At 40.1% G+C, this 21,306-nt stretch overlaps 2 protein-coding genes across 5 annotated transcripts; both read left to right on the top strand.

Annotated features, from left to right (window-relative positions):
• Positions 1-2,985: 2,985 nt before the first annotated feature.
• On the top strand, positions 2,986-9,333 carry rnf167 (ring finger protein 167). Its single transcript, XM_068716280.1, has 10 exons — positions 2,986-3,362; positions 4,607-4,731; positions 4,816-4,896; positions 5,060-5,197; positions 5,279-5,366; positions 5,468-5,558; positions 5,664-5,769; positions 5,923-6,016; positions 6,251-6,331; positions 6,633-9,333. The coding sequence occupies exons 2-10, from the start codon at positions 4,633-4,635 to the stop codon at positions 7,052-7,054; spliced, it is 1,200 nt and encodes a 399-aa protein (XP_068572381.1). The 5' UTR covers positions 2,986-3,362; positions 4,607-4,632; the 3' UTR covers positions 7,055-9,333.
• Positions 9,334-13,188: 3,855 nt separating this feature from the next.
• srrt (serrate RNA effector molecule homolog (Arabidopsis)) lies at positions 13,189-20,838 on the top strand. 4 transcript variants are annotated; one of them, XM_068716276.1, is made up of 20 exons: positions 13,189-13,263; positions 13,819-13,937; positions 14,108-14,236; positions 14,320-14,535; positions 14,908-15,096; positions 16,720-16,889; positions 16,982-17,169; positions 17,244-17,354; positions 17,445-17,607; positions 17,710-17,858; positions 17,990-18,051; positions 18,189-18,267; positions 18,563-18,760; positions 18,852-19,022; positions 19,208-19,361; positions 19,475-19,668; positions 19,829-19,979; positions 20,162-20,254; positions 20,340-20,439; positions 20,590-20,838. In XM_068716276.1, the coding sequence occupies exons 2-20, from the start codon at positions 13,819-13,821 to the stop codon at positions 20,663-20,665; spliced, it is 2,712 nt and encodes a 903-aa protein (XP_068572377.1). In that variant the 5' UTR covers positions 13,189-13,263; the 3' UTR covers positions 20,666-20,838. The 4 variants fall into 4 exon arrangements, with proteins under 4 accessions (XP_068572377.1, XP_068572379.1, XP_068572376.1 ...); XM_068716278.1 differs by having other exon boundaries at positions 20,340-20,450; XM_068716275.1 differs by having other exon boundaries at positions 19,829-19,985.
• The last annotated feature ends 468 nt before the right edge of the window (positions 20,839-21,306 follow it).

Here is a 21,306-nt window from a genome sequence, read left to right as displayed (position 1 = left end):
AGGGACCGCTGCGTACAACAGTTTCCACTCATTACATGCATTGTGTCTTTTCAAAATAAATTTCCGTCTTCACAGGAAGTTATATTCAGGCAACAAAAGCACTTAGTTAAGTTTTGAAAAGAGCTTCATTGAACTTGATTAACTCGATTTATGTAGCAATATGTCACTTTTACTTTTACTTTTGCTCAGGACACAAACTGTTGTCTCTTGGACGGAAGCCCTGTGTTTGTGTTTGACCCATTCACCTCCCCTCCCAACCACTCTGTGTGGACTATCTTTCTTTTTATAGTATGTCAGTTGCTCTGAGCGTCTGTATTTGATGAGTTGGGAGTGAGACCAGGTTGTGCATGCAGTGATCATGGACACGACTGGACAGAGATTCACACCGTCCATCCTGCTCCAGTGTCAGCCTTGTGATAGCTGAGGATCTGTCAGATACAATCAATGCTCCTAAAAATGTATAGTGTTTTGCTTTGATTTACTTTTTACCCTGATGCAAGTCTTTTAATGTTTTGAGAGCTTCATTCAGACTAATGCAATCTGCTGCATACCGTCCAAATACTGTGCACCCTCTAGTTTACATAAATCTAATATCATCTGAATCGAAAATGTGAAAAGAAACTTTGAATCATAAAATAACAACACACTGAGCTGTAGCAAACTCTAGTGGAGAACAGAGTGAACTGCTCTCAGCAGCCAGTAGTCAGTAGGGTAAGAAATCTACTCTCATTAATGTAATTGTTCTGTATGTAGAACACTTCACAAAGCTTCACACTTCCAGCTTTGTTTATTGTTTGAGAAGTATACAGTACTTGGGGGGAAATGTTTTGGTTCATATTCCAGTATCTTTGTATTTCTATATTAAATATAAAAACAAATACTGCACATATGTAGTAAGTGTAACTTTTTAACGTACAAAAGACATAAGTCCCTGATAAGGCAATTATACTAGTGTTTTACATACAATATACATATTTTTCGTCTTATGTGAGTGTGTGTTTTTGGATTTGTGTGTAGAGTTCTGATAGAAAATGTGTGCACATAATTGAGAAAAACTGTAAAAGACAGAAAAAAACATTAGTTTTTAAGGGTTTAAAAAACAAGACCTAAGAGACAACCAAACAAAACTGTAGGAGCCAGGTATAGCCTGTATCATTTTGTACATCTTTTTTGGTCACCTATGGTAATTGAGTCACGTGGTGTTGGGGACAGCAACGAGGATATCAGCTGTTCAGTAGTTTAGTTTTGTGAATGGAAGGTGAGAGAGGGAGCCCTCAGAGGGATGTTTCATTAAGGTTGTTTCATGAAGACGTTCAGAACTGATCAGAGCTTGAATTAATCAAATCGTCTGAAAGGAGGAAATCAATCCCAACTGGACAAAAGTTATGGGAGTGACACATTATTCTTTTAGGATGGAGAGTAAAAGAAGTTGATCAACTTTCCTAACTTGTGAAGTGACTCATACCTCAGCTGAAGTTACTCAGAGCTGCAGAGAAGTTTCAGCAGCTGCTGATGGAGCTCACACTGATGTTTTGGAAACACGTAAATACATTAAACTTATTCAAAGATCTTTTGGACAAAAAGCAGAATAATATTATTAATTTATCCCAAAATTGGAGACACTTAGAGCTGCTTGGTAGCTGAACGGGCACAGCACATGCAGCTTAACTGCAAAGTCTTAAGTTCAGTTCCGTATTTAGACCTTTTGTTCACTTTTTTTTCAAGAAGACAACTGTCCATATAATGGATTGTTACACTTTAAAAACCTTACACCATGCAGATAATCCATTCAAAACGGTCAAATAAATGTATTAAAATATATCAAATGATATTGTTTGATTATCTCTTAAGGTTTTTAAAAAGCCCTAACAAATAAATGTTTTTTTTCTGGCTCTTAACATGAGCCAATCCTGTTTCCTATTAAGGGGTTTTAATGGATTATCTGTATTGTTTAATGGAAAGGGTCGGGGCTTCATGGACTCTATACTGCCATGTGCTGCTGTGCCGTGGTGAAGCATGCACGAAAACACACACATTCGGCCACGGACCAGCACTGCCCTGCTTCCCTCGGCTGTGGGATGTGGGTGTTTGAGTATTGAATTTAAAAACACCCCTCCCCCCACCGCTAAATGTTACTAAGGAGTAGCAGAAGGAAAAGACAAACTGTGCAGGATGGTGTCAAATCCATAACCTTCAGACTTTAAATCAGTCCGTCTACATGCTGAGCTATGAAGTGACTCACTGAAAATAATTTGACTTTGACAGTTTGTCAAGATGAACATGTTTGAGTGTGAACGTGTTTCAGTCTGTAAACTTTGTTTCTCTGGAGGATGATGAAGGTGAATATTCTTCAGGGGGAAACCAACCGGCCACATCAGGAAGTGGGTTCTAAACCTGCCTGAGAAACAGTAGCATCTATGATGAATGTGTGTGTCGATAAATTTGTCTGCTCCAAAATTGACAACTAAAAGTATCAAAAGCGAGAACAGAAACACTATTTGTCAAAACTTTGCATCCATTTAAACTTGCAAATTCCATCCAGGAGGAGCATGTAAATCCAGGTGAGTTCAGGTGGTAAATCCAGCCTAATTGACAGGCATTATTCATTTTTCTATAATTACTTAAAGTTTATTTCACTGTCCCCACAGGAATTCTATCACGGGCCCAATCTCTTGCAACTCCTGCCTGAGTAACAGGAAATGCCCTCATATCACCTGTCGATGCTGGTGTGTAGACAGGAGCCTGAATGATTGGAATCTGTTTATTTGAATGCAGTGAAACGAGTCTGCCCCTGTCTGCGTCCGTTTTTATGTAATATAAATGGAAATGGACCATGGAAAGCCAAGAGCACGCACTGTGCATGTTTTTTTTTGGGAGAACGTGAAGCCTCGCGGGCACTCAGTTTGTTGCTGTTCATGCTTGTGGCCGCTGGTGGCGCTGTGGGTCAGTATGGTGGCGAGTCAATCTGCCATCAGAATTCAAAGAAGAACCAGGGAGCGAGAAGCAATAACAAACATACCTATCAGCAAGCTAACGCATCTGATAACACAGGCAAAGTGTCTCCTTTGCGGTGGACACGCATATTGTTGGTTCATATACTACTAACTGCGTATGATACGATGTACTACAAAGAAGACGTAACTGCTCTTTACTCGTGCTAGCCAAACGTCAGCTAACAGTAATCCTCCCTGTCTTCGTCGTTCTTGAGTGGGATGATAGCTGCATCGAGAAATTATCTCGATGCTTTAACACATTTAACGTTAATCGTGTTTCCGCGGTGACATGTGAGAAACGCAGGTGAGACGACTGGGTTTAACGTTACATCACAATCTTCACGGTGCCGTTATTCGCAGGAGACCAAGGTATGTCGCTAACAAAGTTACACACAATAACACTAGCCCGATAACTTTTGTTATGCTCTTTTGTTCTTTTGTATTTTGTGTGGGACGTTTACAATACTCGAGGGTATAACGCTAACTAACCTGGATGTTAATGACAAATCAGCGCTTCAGACTAGCTCCTTTTAACGTAACTATTAATAGCGTAATCGCCCGCCAGGAGTAGCAGTAACGTTAGCTCAGTAATGTTTCTCAGGACGTGTGAAGACAACATTAGCTCGCTAATGCTACATATCTAGCATTGCAAGAAAAGCAACCGCAGCAGATTATTCCTCCACTAACTTCCCGTAGGCAGTTGCAACAACATTTGGTGTTGCGTTGAATAAACATACGGACAGTATATTTCAGCGTGTTTTTATGTTAGTAACGTTACAAACAAGAGGCAGGACTTTGGGTTGATTGCTATCTAGTGCCACGAAGTAGCTCCATACAGGACAGGCCCTAGAACACGTGAACATGTCTATAATCTTTGTGTTAACATCTCGCCTACCAGGATTGCGCTTATTTTACCTGCTAAAAGTAGCAGTGATAACAAGATCGGGGGGTCAAATAGTTTATTGTACTCTATTGTGTTGATCATCCTTTGTAGTTTTTTCCAAATCTAATTGTAAAAGCAAACAAAGAGACTGCCTATTTAGTTTTTTGACCAATCGGTTGACTGTCTGTGTCACTTACACGTTGCTGCGTTATTGAGCAGAATCGTTTCTTAAGTGGTATTGATTCCAATAACCCAAAGTTAGTTTGCCTCGGGTTGTAAACAAAATAATCAACAGGTTAACAACAAGGATCTAGAGACTTTGGTTGGTTCAGGTCTTCATTTTAAAAGTAAAACTTATCAGGTAAACAAATCTGTCAGCAAACCTGTTCAGACTACAGTTATTAAAAGTCATTACAATGCATCAGTCTCGAGAAGACATTAGTATTCTCTCAAAGTAACAGAATTGCATTCACTTTCAAAAGTACTTTGCTTAGGTTTGCTCTGCTAGTCCATGACAATAGAGTGAGGAGCCAGTTTACGGTTCCCTTTTTAACATAACCATTGGCATATTTCCAAAGGTTTACCACCTGAATTGTCTATGTCGCATTAGCGTGTTAATGCCAGGCTGTAACCAAACTGCTAGGTCAGCTTCAACCTGAAGCATTCCCCCTGGTTGTGACGGATTACTCACTCTAGATTGCGATGTGTTACTGTTCTATCTTTGTCACAGTTTAGTGCATCTGTAAGCGACCAACGATGGCTCATGATGGTGTAGCAGGAGCTCGATTGAGTGTCCTTGTCATGGTTTTCTGCAGCGTACTGGTTCCCTCACCCACACAGGCCTATATCTATGCTGTAAGTAATCTTCAAGCTTTAACTATAAATATGATTCCTTAGATTCTCCTGGAGTTTGTAAGTTCTTATGCATTTTTTTTGCAGCATTATAGCAATATGACCTCCATGTTGTTTGAGGACCTGCCTGCCTTTTTTGGTTCCCCTCTTCCTAAGGATGGACTAATGGTGAGAGCAGAGTATTGGAGAAAGGTTGCATACATGAAAACACGGGTCATAGTCCTTAAAATGACTGTGTGTGTGTGTGTGTGTGTGTGTGTGTGTGTGTGTGTGTGTGTGTGTGTGTGTGTGTGTGTGTGTGTGTGTGTGTGTGTGTGTGTGTGTGTAAAAGGGAGTTTTGATGGTGTCCCGTCCACTTAATGGCTGTACAGCAATAGACCCTCCTCCTCCACTGCCACCATCCTTTGATGCCAACACCACCAAATTCATCGCTCTCATCAGACGTTATGAATGCAATTTTGACATAAAGGTCAGTAATGTTTGAGTGACATTTGAGTATGTTTTAGTGTCCGTGAAGCGAACTGGTCTAATGTGAGGAACTGATTTTCAGGTCTTGCATGCACAGCGAGCTGGGTACAGTGCTGTGATCGTTCACAACATGTACTCCGACAAGCTGCTCAATATGAACTACAGCAATGGTAATTCTCTTTTTATAAATTATACATATTTAAAAATCTTACATAATCACACCATCTTACTGAAATGGCAACATTTTAAATGTTTTTTCTTTATTTTCCAGAGACTATTGCAGAGGAGATTGACATCCCGTCTGTATTCACCAGCTACTATGCCTCCCAAATTCTCAGGAATTTCATAATTCCAGAACAAGGGTAAGTAAAACCATTCCAACGTTTTTTTATTTAGCATTAAATGTTTAGGACCAATGCATGATGTACTGACCTTTTCGGTGCTTATGGTAATGTTGGTTTCTGCAGGGCCTACGTGATCCTCAAGCCGGAGTTTGCTTTTCCACTCTCGTACTACCTAATTCCCTTCACCGGAGTAGTTGGCATGATCATTCTTGTGATGTGTGTCGTCTTGGTAAGTATGCATATGATGTGACAGCTTCCTACTTACTTGCTTACTATGACCAGTGGTGTCTTACAGGAACTCAAAAAACAAACCCATCCAGGCACATTGATTATCAGTGTAATTCTCACATCATCAGCAACACTGTCTTTTTGTTTTCTTCAGATTATACGATGTGTGCAGTACAGAAAAAGGATGAGGAAAAATCGTTTGTCCAAGGAACAACTGAAGCGGATTCCAATCCACAGGTTCTGTAAAGGTAACAAGATTGCAACATTTTACTACATTGTTTTTAAGAACATTAAGACCCAACTGCTATGATCAAAGTTGTGTTTGGGAATTTAAAGTTTATGAAGTATTTCTGTGATCTGTGGAGCTTTTCACTTGCAGAACAGGTTCTTGTGCCAAAATGTCACTCAAGAATCGAAATAGATAATGTGTCCCTTAAATTTGAATTATTAAAGTTGTTGACAATGTTTCTCCTCTATTGTAGGAGATGACTATGATGTGTGTGCAATCTGTCTGGATGATTATGAAGAAGGAGACAAGCTGCGAGTTTTACCTTGTTCACATGGTAAATATTTGATGTGGTCTTGATATGTTATTGTGTATGTTACAGTGCAACACACCTTGACTGATTCACAGAATGTGTACAACGGCCACACTTGCAGCTGCAAGCTTTTGTACTATTTGAACACAATGTACATGAACGTGCCCTTTCTTGCTGGTCAGCATTTGTTCCCCTAGCTAGTTTATCTTCAAAAGTACAATATTGTACTCCAAGTGATCAAAATGTTCAGAAAGCATAAACATTTCCAATTTTCCTGCTGCGCTGGAGACCTTGTTACTCACTGCCACTCTTTCTGCTTTGTCAGCCTACCACTGCAAGTGTGTGGACCCGTGGCTCACGCAGACCAAGAAGACCTGTCCTGTGTGCAAACAGCGCGTCACTCGGAACACCACGGAGCACTCAGAGTCCGAGTCCGAGGGGGAGAACGGAGGACGTGGGGAGGAAGGAGGGGAGGGCGGAGCAGACACGGAGCGCACTCCTCTGCTTCGACCCTCCAACCCAGGGTCTCCCTCTGGGACCCCAGGGGCCTATTCAGCCACCACTACTGCGCAGTGCCTCGCCTCCCCCGTACTCTGCGACTCACCCATCCTGGGTTATGAAGGCTACCACTCCGCCCCGGAGGACACGGACTCAGAAAGTGATGACGCTGCTTTGGGAGAGTACAGGCTCCACACTGATGACGACGACACCGCTCAGCTCATTGGTAGGGATGGAGTGGAGGTCTGATGGCTGGAACATGGCTGCAATGAGATTACTTAGTTTTACCTGAAGGGGGGGGTCTTTGTGTCATCAGGCACTGTGCTTTTAAATGGTTTGCAGATTTGTGGTTAGCTTGACATTTATTGTAACAGAATCTTTTGCCCAGAAACAAGAGGAGGTCTGTTTGTTAGTGTCAAAGCACATGAAGCCCTTGCATTGATGAGTTTTACCAAAATCCAGCGTTGAGCAACCCTCATCTATACACTCACTCGCTCACTCACTCGCTCACTCACCCGTGGACTCCTTTATCTGACTGTAGACCTTTTTAATGCATGTTTTAATCCGTAACTTGACCACGCCACATGACCCAAACACTAGTGCTGCACAAAAAGAATGGGCCACCGGAATCTAATGTTTGGTATAAATAAGAGTGTGAGGTTCAGCCTAAACAGATGCTCACATCTTCTAAATACTCTATGTACGGTTAGGTGAGGTTAGTGCAGTTTGAAAGTTCTCTGTTGTCTTAATCGTATTAGTTTTGTCTGACAGCCCTTTTTTTTTATCAGCTTTGCATCTTTTCCTAACAAAGATGTGCACGTGGAGGGAAAATCTTTGTCTTTATTTTATCTTTTAATGCCCATAACTCTCTTTTGACATTTTTAAAGCTATATTTCAGTTCTTTGACATGTCTGATTTGTCACAAATTCCATAGCTAATAATGCAATAATAGAATATTGCAAAGATGTTATACATTTCTGCTGCTTTGTAAATTGTTGTTGATAACTATGTGTGATCAGATTAAGGAAAATATGTTTAGCTTTTTCCAGTTTGTCAAGTTGAACAAACTCAGGTTTTTAGTAACAAATTGAAGGTCAGTCCATATTGTAAATTTATAACAAAATGATAATTAACAGGGTTTGGTCTTTTTAAATTGTTTTAGCTATTTGAACCAGTAAGATGTAGCTTGATTAATATTTAATGGCTGTTTTTCCATTTTTATATAGACAGAATCATAACGTTTTGAGTCGTGGGACCCTGCAAGTGTTTTTAGGAAAAATGACCATTGCCTTACTTTGTCCTTCTTGTAAATGTGTATGTTGAATGTTTGGAAGTTGAAGGGAAAGATTTCACACTCCTTTGTTTTCCTCTTGTCTTGCTAGAATTTAATGCTGCTGGTTAGAAAGCTTTGCTTTTGTTCCCTTGTCGATAAATGTGCTCCACTTTTCTTTTTGTAGTGACAAACAGGACAGAGACAGCCTGTATTTTCAGATGTGTAGTAATACAGATAGCCAGCTCAGACATGTTTGATTTGCACCTCAATATTTAGACAAGCTCAGCAGCTGTCAAACAAGATCTATTCTCTATCTCTATTTCATGAAATGACCTGAATGGAGTTCACACTCTTGAATTATATAAAGAGCAGTTAGAAACCTTCAAAAAAAGCCTAACTGTTTCGCTGCTCCAAATAAATGTTGAAACCTTAATCTAACATCGTAAATATACCGGAATTTTTGTTTTCACTGTTGATTACCTTACAGGGTGTGGACATTTTTTAAGCACAGTACGAACTAACCCACACTCCCTTTTCGCCTCGATGGGATGATACAGATGTGACCAGTGTTTCCTCTGGGGTCGTTTTTCTTTGCTCCACCAGAGTCAGAGAAAAATTGAAGTTGGTCATTTTAATTTAGGGTAACTGTCCACTATGGTAAGAAATGTATGTTTTTAAGAATTGTTTTATCAATTAGAAAATAACCTCAACTTGATCTATACCACATCGGACCAAACCTATCCGTCCAAACACCACGACTGCATATGATAACAGAGGAAACGCTGCACACGATGCAACCTTCTGTTGATTGTTTCAATAAGCTGCATTTAGTGTTAGAGGGGAATCAGTAGGACTCCAAAGTCATAACATTCCATCTTTATATTTTTCTGAGGATTGATTAAAAGACTAAACTCTTGTCAACATTTGATTGGGACTTGTTAGCAATACTCTCTTTAAAATAGAACAGTTTTTCCCCTATTTTTAGTATTTGTACTCTGCGTTCTTTTCTCTTTTTTTGCTCTATATGTCTCAATTTTAGTGACAACTGAAACAGATGATAAAATACAATCTCCAAACTGTAATTGTTCTATTCTTCTTTTAGAATGGGCTTAGTGTATCACACATAAATAGAAATTGTACAGTCAAGTATGATTTTCATTTATAAAGCAGGTTGGAGAATCAGATGTCTGAACACAGTCTGGGAAACTGCATTTAATGTGTGATTTGTGGAAGATTAAATGATATTGAAACTGGACTGTGTTGACACTTTTTTCTTTAGGTGAGGGAAATAAAAAATAAGTAACCCTTTCCTCACAGTGGCCTACATGATCATTTAGGTTTATTATAAAGCACATTTTACTAAATGGGTATGTTGCGCACACATCTACCTTTCTTAAATATTTATAAATAGAATAGCTGAAATGAATAAAGTATAATTCCAATACATACTGTTATGATTATATAATTAAATACTCTCCATTAAGATTAGTAAAGATTTACGGTTTTAGATGTTTCAATATCTTCTTCACCTTGTGACCCCAGTGTGCTGAGCCGTAAGTTGCAGGAGGTTTCATTAGTAATAACCAAAAGACTAAGCTTTTGTAAAAGCATGACTCACCTCAGAAAATGTTCTGGTAATTGCAGGTCTTTGATTGTACTGGCATGCGCCTAATTAGCATTGAGCATGGACACCCTGCTGATTTTAGAGTCTTTCAGTTCTTTTACCCTGATCGGTGAATACAATTAACCCTATTCCTATGATCTTAAATATGTCTTTGTTATTTCTAAATGAACCAATATGTTAATGCAATGGGTGGTGCGTCATAGGCCAGCTGTCTGCTTTGGGTTAATCAAATACATTTAAATGTAATTTTTACAATGGCAGCATTAATTCAAGTTTACTTTTAAATCTTAACATTATTTCTCATTTTCCACAAGTTTTCTGTTTAAAGTCAGAATGTCTTAAATCAATAGAAAAAGAGCTCATATCATTAATACTTTTGTCTTTTCAGAGCTGTTCTGCTGGCGTGGTCTATAAGTAGTCGCCTGTCTTTAGTTAACAGTGATTAAGACTTCCCACAGTTGATGAATTCAATCCTTTTAATCCCTCCTAACAAGCTTCATGTCTTTTCATGTTCACCATTTCATGTGCCTTTAATCACGTCACCTGCTGCTTTGAAGAAAAGAATTCATCTCTGAGCTGAATAAACCTTCTCCAGATATGGTATGTGTGAATAGGTTAGGCATTGGTTGGATTATGGCCTGTATAGGCTAGTGTGTTCCATGCAAGCTGAGAAATAAATATTGAGACACCAGACATGTGGACATGGATTGTGATGGACTGAAGCAAAGGAACCTAAAGAGTTATTCTTCAGTTTGCTTTTGGCGTGTTGCGTTTTGGGTTTAAAGCATTAGAAATATTTGGACCTTCTCTCTTTATGCTGACAAATGCAGTTGTAAGAATGCCTGGATCCCTGCCGTCATACTCCTCTGTGCTGAGATCGTCTTTCTTGCTATTTTTGACTGTATCTTCATTTGTGCTGCTTGATTCCAGAGAAGCTCCTCAAGACCACAACGAGGTAAGGTTCACACTTTTAGTTTGATCCAACCCTTTAATTTGCCTTTGCCACCTGACTCTCATCACTGAAAATGCAATTATAGTGATTTATTAAATATACCATAACAACTGACATTACATTTTGACAAGGACATATTGTTGTGTAATCAGTTTGAAATGGTGAATCATTAATTTTTCTGACAAACATGTGAGATATAATTTGTCTTTATTAAAATGTTCAAAAATGGCATGGTTTTTGTGACAAATGACAAAGCACATTCTCAGTAAGTTTTGCCCTTTGTTATTCCTAAAATCTATCTTCAATAGAGCAAGTAATAATTGTTTTCATGTTCATAGTTTTTTTCGGATAGTTCTTACCAACCACACCTTATCTCCAGTCCTTTGGAAGCCAGTGGGGGACCCGAAGGAGACTTTGCATTTGGATCCAGGGATGGCCATACCTTCCCACAACAAGTGGAATCTACTCAAGTGTGGCCACAGCTAATCCTGGATTATATGAAGCACCATACAAAGTTCAGAGGAAGGACAAAGAAAACCACAAAAAAACGATGTGCTTAGCAGTTTATTGGATTATGAAAGTAAAATAAAATAGTATAAGAGTTGAATCTATTAAAATATTGTTTGAATACCAAACCCTTTAATTATTTTTTTCCTTTTACGCATGTTCCACAATACCACTCATCTGCTGTTAACATTTAATCTATAAGATAATAATGTTGTGCACATATTAAAAAACAAGGGGTTCAAAATGACCTGAAAAGATTCTTCCCCAAGGTGATTCTAATATAAGATACAGAGGGCTTCGTCTGAGTTTGATGAATTAAGTGGGAGTCTTCCAAAATTGTACAATACGCCTTCTGTTACTTTCCCTTCACTTTTGCACTCTTTTGCAGCTCAGCAAAGGCACATTGTCCGGAGAAATTGAAAGAGTGATTTTTTTTTACTAATGTGCTCTATTAAATACTCATTTGATTGGACTATCTCCGACTGCTGAAGCCCCATATTATCTTTAGATACACTTTAGTATAAAGGAAGAAAAATACAGTAACCAGTAATAACGATTTCAATGTACACACAGACATGTGATTATTGTTTTAAGATAGATTTGGAAAAATGTCAACCCTTAACTTCATGGAAAATGCTCAAATTGAAAGGTCCGCTTTAAATACCTAATTCTGTCTTATCCTGGTAGAGAAAATAATAATTGACTATTGTGACCATTTATAGTATTTTCTCTTTTAAATTTCCATTTTCTATTAAAAAAATGTATGTCAGGGTAAATGTATCCTTCTTGCTTACATGGATTGGATTCATGAACTCACAGGCTACACAGGATCTTTATTGTAAAATAAACATAATCTGTGTTGGTTGATTTTTGAGATTGGATTGTCTTCGCTCCACGTAGGTTTGTTTGCATCACAGAGTGCAAGCAAACAGAGCTGTCCCGGGGTCAACTATCGTCACAATAGAAATGCGCATCACCTTACACCTTTGCGTTGGCCTGGGTCTGAGTGGCCTGACTGTCCTATAGGGACCCAGGGTCTCTGCATCCCTGCCTCTAGACTCCTGAATCCGTTGTCTGATTAATTACTAGTTGCTTGCCCAACAGTCTTCCTTTGCTTCCCGCCTCAGATCACAGTGACCTATTAGAAGTCTCACACACATCTGCTCCTATAGCTTTCTGTTCCCTTGGCTATCCCCCGTGCTGCTATCACCCAGGCCGCTGCGCGTCGTCTGCTGATCAGATATCCCTAACGTGAACAGTGAAATGACGGGAACGGGTGCCCAGATGGCGAGAAAAACACATCGTTGACATTCTTAGTTATCATTTAGGAGAGGGGTTGTGCACGAGATCAGGCTGCGAACCTCGGGTTCCTGTCTTCTCTATGATCCATTTTTAACTATCCACCAACCCCGTACACTGTGCACACTCAAATTGTTGTCTCCGACATAAAGTGAACCTTTTCTTCATCTGTGACTTAAAAGAATACAATGTTTCATGAGTGCACATATTTTAATACTGCTGATTGGTTAATATATTTGAACAGTGAAAACATATATCTGATTATTGATATAAATACATAGTTACATTTTATGCACACATCTGTGATTTACATTAGAATACAATTAATAGCTTCAACATCTTAAACATCTTAAACCAGTGAGTCAGATATTATAAAATATATATATATATATATATATATATATATATATATATATATATATATATATATATATATATATATATGAATATGATTTTGTATAAAATGTGTAGCCCTTCCCTAAAATACTAAAAGGAACATCTGCACACATTTGATGAAATGGTGCAGCCAATAAAAAACACTTATTGGGTTAAAACTGTTTAATCAGTGTAAACATATCAATTCCCAGAGGAAACAGTGAATTATTATGTAATACTTAATAATAGCGTTACTTTAAGGGGGAAGTTAATAACATTCGGATCCACACTTATACCAGATGGTGGCGCTAACGCGCCATTTTGTTGTTTGATTTCCGCCGCATAAACATGTAGAAGAAGACGAGGAACAGGAAAAGGAAAAGGGGGGGAAGAACACGCACATCACCCTAGAAAATAATAATTTTAAGGTATCAATGTGCTCGTTTGTATTGTAATAAGGTCGGTTAAACTAACAGAAGAGTTATCGTTCTCTTATTTAGAAAACGAATAAACGAGTAGTCTCTTGCATAAAACGGACCAGTATGTTTATTTTCTAGCTAGCTAACGTAGCCTGTTAGCTAACGTTAGCTAGCCCGCACTACAATAACTTCTCCCTTTGTTTCGACGTGGGACTCCACACATGTGTTGCAGCGTTTTATCTCACAGTCGTTGGTAATTTGGATGTCAAACTCCATCAGTAAATGTTGTGTAAGACACAGACTTAGAACAAACATTAGCCGTGTGGGCCGGTATCCTTGAGTCCTTAGTGTCCTCACTTTCTAGCTTTTGTTTCTCACCGTTAATAATCAATTCCTCCACAGCCGTGTAAATGATAAGATCAGAGAATGGTCGCATGTTTTGTATGTCTGTGTAAGTTAACGTTAGCTTTTGTTTTGCGACGAAGCTCGCAGTCATGTCAACAATCCTACCAGACCAAATCGTGACTTAGATGAACTTTTTTTTCTTCTCCTCTCTTCGTGGAGATGGGAGACAGTGACGATGAGTACGATCGCAGGAGACGGGACAAATTCAGACGGGAGAGAAGTGACTATGACCGTTCAAGAGAGAGAGAAGACAGACGCAGAGATGACTGGAACGACAGGTAAGACAGATATGTGGGGATTTAGCTAAAGCCCATGCAGACATCACACCTCCAACTAATTTCAAAATGCAACTAAATGGTGGCTCTCTGGTGCCATCTCACTCCGAGTATGGAATATTTGTTTAATTTCAATGTTGCTGTCCTGTTATTTCTTGAAATTAATCTTCCAGAGAGTGGGATAGGGGCAGGGAACGACGTAGCCGCGGAGAGTACCGGGATTATGACAGAGGGCGCAGGGAGAGATTCACCCCACCGAGACATGACATGAGTCCCCAGCAGAAACGCATGAGAAGAGACTGGTGAGATTACCTGCAACACTAATATTAACAGTCTTTGCAACTGGTACCTGCTGTTCTTACGCTCTTTTATCTGTCCCTGGCAGGGACGACCATGGTGGAGATCCTTACCGTGGGGGGTACGACTTGGGTTATGGAGGTGGTGGTGGTGGTGGAGGTGGTGGAGGAGGAGGAGGAGGTGGTGGAGGTGGTGGAGGAGGAGGAGGAGGAGGAGGAGGTCCCAGCTATGGCCCGCCACAGCACTGGGGTCATCCTGACCTGCACCTCATGCAGCCTCATCATGGCATCCCTATTCAGGCGAGGTGAGTAGTGGAATCAGGGGTTGAGTGAGTTTTGAAATTAAATGTTGTTTTATATTTCTTTAGGGATTCAATATTAAACTTTTTGATAATTCCTGCAACCTGTTATGTATGTCTGTTCGTGCATGTTAATGACATTTTAACAAAACACAACAGCCTAAAGAAAACGGACCTTTAACAGTAAGAATTACGCTTTTCACCTAAAAATATGGACGGTTTGAAGTACAGAAGTTAGAATGAAAAACATACATTCAGCAAAATACCAATATGTTTTTTTGTTTTCTGATCACACAAGTTATTGCATAGAATATAAAAAGCAACTACTTTTTTTTGCCCGCTCAAAACTCCATCCGACTTGTGTCTCTTTTCCATCAGGCTCGGTAACATCCACGACATGGATTTGGGTCCGCCCCCTCCCATAATGAAGAGCTTTAAAGAGTTCCTGTTGTCCTTGGATGATTCAGTGGAGGAGACTGAGGCGGTCAAGCGCTACAATGAATACAAGATTGACTTCCGCCGGCAGCAGATGCAGGACTTCTTTTTGGCTCATAAAGATGAAGAGTGGTACGAAAATCAGTTGCCTTTACTAATAATGAATATTAGTAGTTTTGAATGTAGCTGCGTTATTGTCATTCTTATCAAGGAACTATACTGTAGTCATTTATTCTGTGATTGTTGTCATCAAAGTTTTACAGTTCCTCTCCTTTGGCTTTTATATAATTATTGCATTAGATATAATTGTTTTTTTGATAACAATCTAATAGTATGGGCCTGGTCCAAGAGTTGGTGTATCATGGGGTAATTGAGGTACTTATATTTATTTGATGATGCATAAGTCAAATAGTTGCTGTAATAACCCTGACAAGAGAATATTATCCCCCCACTTAAGCCTTTTTGACATGTTTCAGTTGCCCAAGGACCGTTCCACCCATGTAGTTGGACCAGGCTAACATAGATTGTTACCAATCACTTTTGTCACACTTGTAGTTTATAAAAGAAGAAAATCAACCCAAATGCAACCTCAGTGCACACTTGTTTAGTTTGATTATAAATGCTTTGTAAGAGTTTGAACAGAGGGTTTTCGAGAACCTTTGTTTGACTAAATGAAGTTATACATAAAGTATATCTGTAGCAGTGTAACAGCCCTGCTATTCACAGTCATGTAACTGAAATATTTACCTCCGTTTTTTGATCAGTTACATGTAGCTTTGACCTAAAAGTCATCTTCATTGTTTGGGTGGATTTTCTTTTTCCTAATTAGTGTTTTAACCTTTAATCCCAGAGACACAGTTTTAAAATGTCTGTTAATGCTTATTACACTTATTTCACAGGTATCATGCAAAATTATTCTGTTTTGCCATAACCCATTTTTCTTCCCTTCCTACTACTACGTTGACGACGGTTTTTCGAAGATGAGAAAAAGTCCAACTCATCTGCAAGAATCGGTGTTAGACAGCGAGGGCAGGCACTGCGCACAATGCAGTTGCTCTTAGACACACAGTACCAGGCATTTCAGATAGACAGTCAAGTAGTCTTTTGCGCATGGAGATTTTTTTTTTTCTTTTATGCTTTTTTCCACGCTACTTTCTTTTTCTGTTCGGATCAAATCGAATCCCAAAACCAAATTTGTGTGTATACAGACACACCATTTGGGTGAAGTGGAGCGCATTTTCACAGAAGAGACCCTCCTCTCAGTATTTATTTGTTAATAAACTGGCAGAGCAAAAGGTAACTGTAGTCCACTCAATGATCAACATTTTTTATTTGAAATGCTGAATGTGAATGCTTCATTTCATAATCTCTCTGTTGTGTTTTTCCCTTATTTTTATGGTGAGTTAATCTAGTCAAATGTACAATTATTAGCTATAATAATCACTAATAATCATGCACACACTGAATGACCTAACACAAGGACTAGGCTATACAGAAATCACAGTCTTAATCATGATGGTCTGTGTAGATATTTAAATTCCCAACAAACTAAATTAGAAATGTCTTTTTTTGTTGAACATATGGTAAAAAAACAAAATTATAATGTACATATAAATCATATTTCTGGAATCTTATGACACAGTTGCAATATAGATGTATAATATGCATTTTTCTTCTCTAACTTTTGCACCCCGTTCATCCCAATCCCCGTCATCCCCTCCCAACTTTTTTGTGGACCCCCGACTCTGGACACAGGTTCAGGTCCAAGTATCACCCAGACGAGGCCAGCCGACTGAAGGCAGAGGCCCAGAGTGCCCTGCACAACCGCCTCAATGTCTTCACGTTCCTGATGGAGAACAGCTGGTTTGATAATGTGTCCCTGGACATTGAACAGACGCCGGTCATCATCAAGGTTCTGGATGCAGGTGAGACTATAATAACTAATACCTAATGAAAAGCCCCCCCTCCCCCATCATCAGTTTTATCATGAGCCTTATACCCTCTTGCTTGCCTTCAGCTGTGATAAAGATGGAGGGAGGGACGGATCATGATCTTCGCATCTTGGACCTGCCATCTGAAGAGGAGGAAGAAAGGGAGAAGTCGGCGTTTGTTGCAGGGGCAGGCGCCGAACCTCCCAAGAGAGAAGACCTCAAATCCTTGGACGGCGATCGCAAACCTTCGGTAGAGAAAGACAAAAATGAGAAGGTAGGTTTTGTTCTCTGTGAGTCTTCTCCAGGCAGTTGAGGTTTCTGTATTGATGATGGTAAACTGTGCCACAGGAGGAGAGTGACGCTGCCAGCACAGAAAGAGCTGCTGCAGCAGAAGGGGAGGGTGTGAAAGAGGAGGAAGAGAAAGAAGCCGCCAAAGAAGAACTGCCTGAACCCAAGAAAGTGAGTGTTGCTTCCATTATTAAAATGATTTGCTAACAAGGGAAAGAAACTAACCAAATAGCCCCAATTGTTCTCATTTTCATTTATCAGCCGAGAAGAAAGAGAAAGCGCAGCGGAGACAGCGATGATGAAGGCAGTGCCTCAGAGAGCGACTCTGACTCGGATTCAGACTCAAATTCCAACTGCTCTGGTAAACCCGTAAAGAAGGAGGAGGTGGAAGACAAGGATGATGAAGAGGAAGAGGAGGGTGAAGGTGAGGAGTCAAATTCATAGTTTTCTCCCCATGTAGACTGTACAGAGTCTATGTTCCCAGTATTTGAATTTAATTTATGCTCTCTCCCATCTGATGCTGAAGAGGAGAAACCAAAGGAGAATGCTGAAGCAGACAACAAAGAAGAAAAGAAACCCAAAGATGACTCTCCCAGGCCACGGCCTCTCCACAGGACCTGCTCCCTGTTCATGAGGAGCATCGCTCCCACTATTTCAAAGGCGGAGATTATTGCTGTGAGTTGAACACAGACGGCAGATGGTTGGTTTTAATGGACCGGGACGTGTAGAATCACTGAAGGCGCTCAATAATTTGTGTCTTTGTTTGAACTCAATATGCTTTTATGTTGCTGTTTTTTCTCTCTCAGCTTTGCCGGCGTTACCCTGGCTTTTTGCGTGTGTGCTTGTCTGACCCCCATCCAGAGCGCAGGTCGGTTAACAAACACATTCTTTTAACTTCTTGATCTGAAAATGATGTTTGTTGGATTCATTTAGTCGCACATTGTCTATGCAAGATACTGCACACGATTGCACAATAATGGTCGAGTGAACCCTGTGCTGTTGCAGGTTTTTCAGACGCTGCTGGGTGACGTTTGACCGTAGTGTCAACATCAAAGAGGTTTGCTGGAACCTTCAGAATATTCGAGTAAGTGTGCCGGGCTAAGCTATTGACACTACGGTTTTCAAGAGACTAATAATATAACTTGCAGCAGGTTTTGTGTTTTGTAATTTATGTGTTGGTGAATAACTAGTTTTTGATATGTGTAAACAATATTTGTTTTTGGCCTTCAGTCGTATTTAAAAAAAACACATCTAAACTCATCTGAAAATGTTGGGATTAATGGAGCCTTGGATAGTTTTTTGCATCTGTTTGTATTACTAATCTCCTAAATAGCAGTTGTGGCTGTTAAAACTCTGTTTTGCTCTCTTACCTTTAACAGCTGCGTGACTGTGAACTGGCACCAGGGGTGAACAGGGACCTTGCTCGGAGGGTGCGTAATATTAATGGCATCTCTCAGCACAAGCAGGTGCTCCGCAACGACATCAAGCTAGCTGCCAAACTCATTCACGCCCTGGACGAGAAAGGAGACCTGTGGAGCATCAAGTCCCAGGAAGAGAGGCGCAGAGAGCGCACAGAGGTACGCCGCTGATCGGCAATTACAATCTGAATTGATTGTTCACGAATGATCCTGCTGTAACTGCATCATACGCTTATGTGTGGTTAAACAGCTGCCGGCTCAGAACCCCATCTTGAAGAACATCACAGATTACCTGATAGAGGAGGTGAGCGCTGAGGAGGAGGAGCTCCTGGGCTCAGGGAGCGGGATGGGTGCTGAGGAGAGCACCAAGGAAGGCAACCCAGCGGAGACGACTGTGGAGAGGGATGACAAGCTAGCCAAGGTTTGACTATCGCAGTTATGAGCACAGTTACATTGTACTATGCATTGTATGTCACCTGTACATTTTCGGCCCTCTTTTGAGAGCAGATTGTGTTGTTTGCGTAGTATGTCTGTCATTCAGATGGCTGGCTAATTACTGAATAAGATCTATAATTTTAAGTTTCTCCGGCATCTGCTTTGTTCCAGGTTTTGGATCGTCTGATCTTGTACCTGCGCATTGTGCATTCAATCGACTACTACAACACCTGTGAATACCCCAGTGAGGATGAAATGCCCAATCGCTGTGGCATGATCCATGTACGTGGACCCATCCCTCCTAACCGCATCGCACATGGAGAAGGTCAGCGTGTTTCCCTTTGTTTGTGTGGGAAGAGTGAAAGTAAATATGAGCAAAATGTGTGTTCCTTTGGAGTTGAAATGCATCATTTTTTACTGTACTTTTTTTTCCTACAGTGCAACAATGGCAGAAGATGATGGAGGAGAAGCTGAGTCCTCTGTTTAGTTTAAAAGAAATCCTGTCTGAGGACGAGGCAGGGAAGATGGGCCGCAAGGACCCTGAGGAGGAGGTTGAGAAGTTTGTGAATGCCAACACTCAAGAGCTGGGGAAGGACAAATGGCTCTGCCCACTAAGTGGCAAGAAATTTAAGGTGAGTGCTTGTTAAACAACATGTTGAGGTGTTATTATCTGATTTTGACTAAATCTCTTCAAAGGTTTGACATGTTTTAATTGTTTCTTTTCCTATATTACCTGTAATACTGCATTGTCATTCACAGTGTATTTCTTTTGCATTACAAATTAATTTCAAGGGCCCCGAGTTTGTACGAAAGCACATCCTGAACAAACATGGGGACAAAATTGACGAAGTGAAAAAGGAAGTGGTGTTCTTCAATAATTTCCTGATGGATGCGAAGAGACCGTCGCTGCCTGAGATGAAACTTCCTCCTCTTCCAGGCCCAGGTCAAGGTCCACAGAACATCTAAACAACTCACATGCTCATGATAAAGGATTTTAGTACTTCAACAAAGACTAATAATAATAATTGAATCGTTTAACTGTGGTGCACCGGGGCTAAAATAATCAATTGCATTTTGTCCACAATCTTTGACATTTTTTTTTTTTCCCTCTGGTTTTGTCTACAGGTCTGCTTTCTCCCACCATGCCATTTCCTCCTCAGGGTCCTCAGGGTCCAATGGGCTTTGGACAGCCTCGGCCACCACTGATGGGCTATGGTGGTATGTTCTCTGTCTGTTCTTTTTTTATGTGTTTGTCAATCAGACCACTAGTTTTGGGTTGATTCTGAGTCCTTCTTTTCAACAGGTGGACCTCCTTATCCTCCCAACCAATATGGAGGAGGCAGAGGCAACTATGACAACTTCCGTGGACAAGGTGGCTACCTGGGGAAGCCACGCAACCTCAGGTGAGACCACTGTACGTGTGATCTTTATTTTGTTATGAGCTGTCTCTATTTTTTGCATTTGGAGAATTCTGAACCTCTTTTTTTTAATGATCCTTTCTTTTCTCCTTTCTCTGGTCTTTTGTTTTTCTCTCGCACCCTCAACCACCTCAGAATGTCCCGCGGTGATCCACGCAACATCGTCGAGTACCGGGACCTGGATGCTCCAGATGACATGGACTTCTTTTAGAATGTTCACATGGTCCTTTCCGTCGTCTCTCTCTTTCAGTGTTGCATTCTATTTGTTTTTGTTTGTAGTGGTTAGAATTTTTCTTTTCTTAAATATTTTATTTTGTGATAACTGCAACCAGAACAAACTTTCGTTGTAAATTGTTTCCTCAATAAAGTTGTGATCAAACTAAATTGTGTGATTGGAGCAACAAAATGATACAGAGAAGCAGTCAGTCAGACTTTAAAGGACAAGATAGTGATGAAATTTGTCAGGAAGTGTTTCAGATCAAGGTTAACATTGAACACAATGGTAACTGAGAGGGGCTGATAACGTTTTGTACAATGAAAGAAAACACATTTTATTTCAAGGGAGTTTATTTCTGACGAATGCGTTTTCTTTGCTCATGATTTTCTTCATGGCTAATGTCTCCGGAACCCAACCCTTCTGGTTCACAGATGTAAAATGTCGCCCTCTGCTGGGTAATTTATTGAATTACACGTGTGCACGTGTGCTGGCCATCTCATTTGAAACAGCTGCCAACTTAAATAAAACGCAGAAGCCTTGCAGTGGTACAAGGAATATTCTATATTCCTTTAAGCAAGTATAATAATACCGCCATGTATGATTAATACTATTACAAATGAAATGGGAAGGGTGTC

Source organism: Cebidichthys violaceus, unplaced genomic scaffold (genome assembly GCF_023349555.1).
Source record: "Cebidichthys violaceus isolate CVI_PGR_0920_01 unplaced genomic scaffold, fCebVio1.0.p SCAF_20, whole genome shotgun sequence".
NCBI classification, from domain to species: Eukaryota; Metazoa; Chordata; class Actinopteri; order Perciformes; family Stichaeidae; genus Cebidichthys; species Cebidichthys violaceus.
This window is presented reverse-complemented; position numbering and strand designations above follow the sequence as displayed.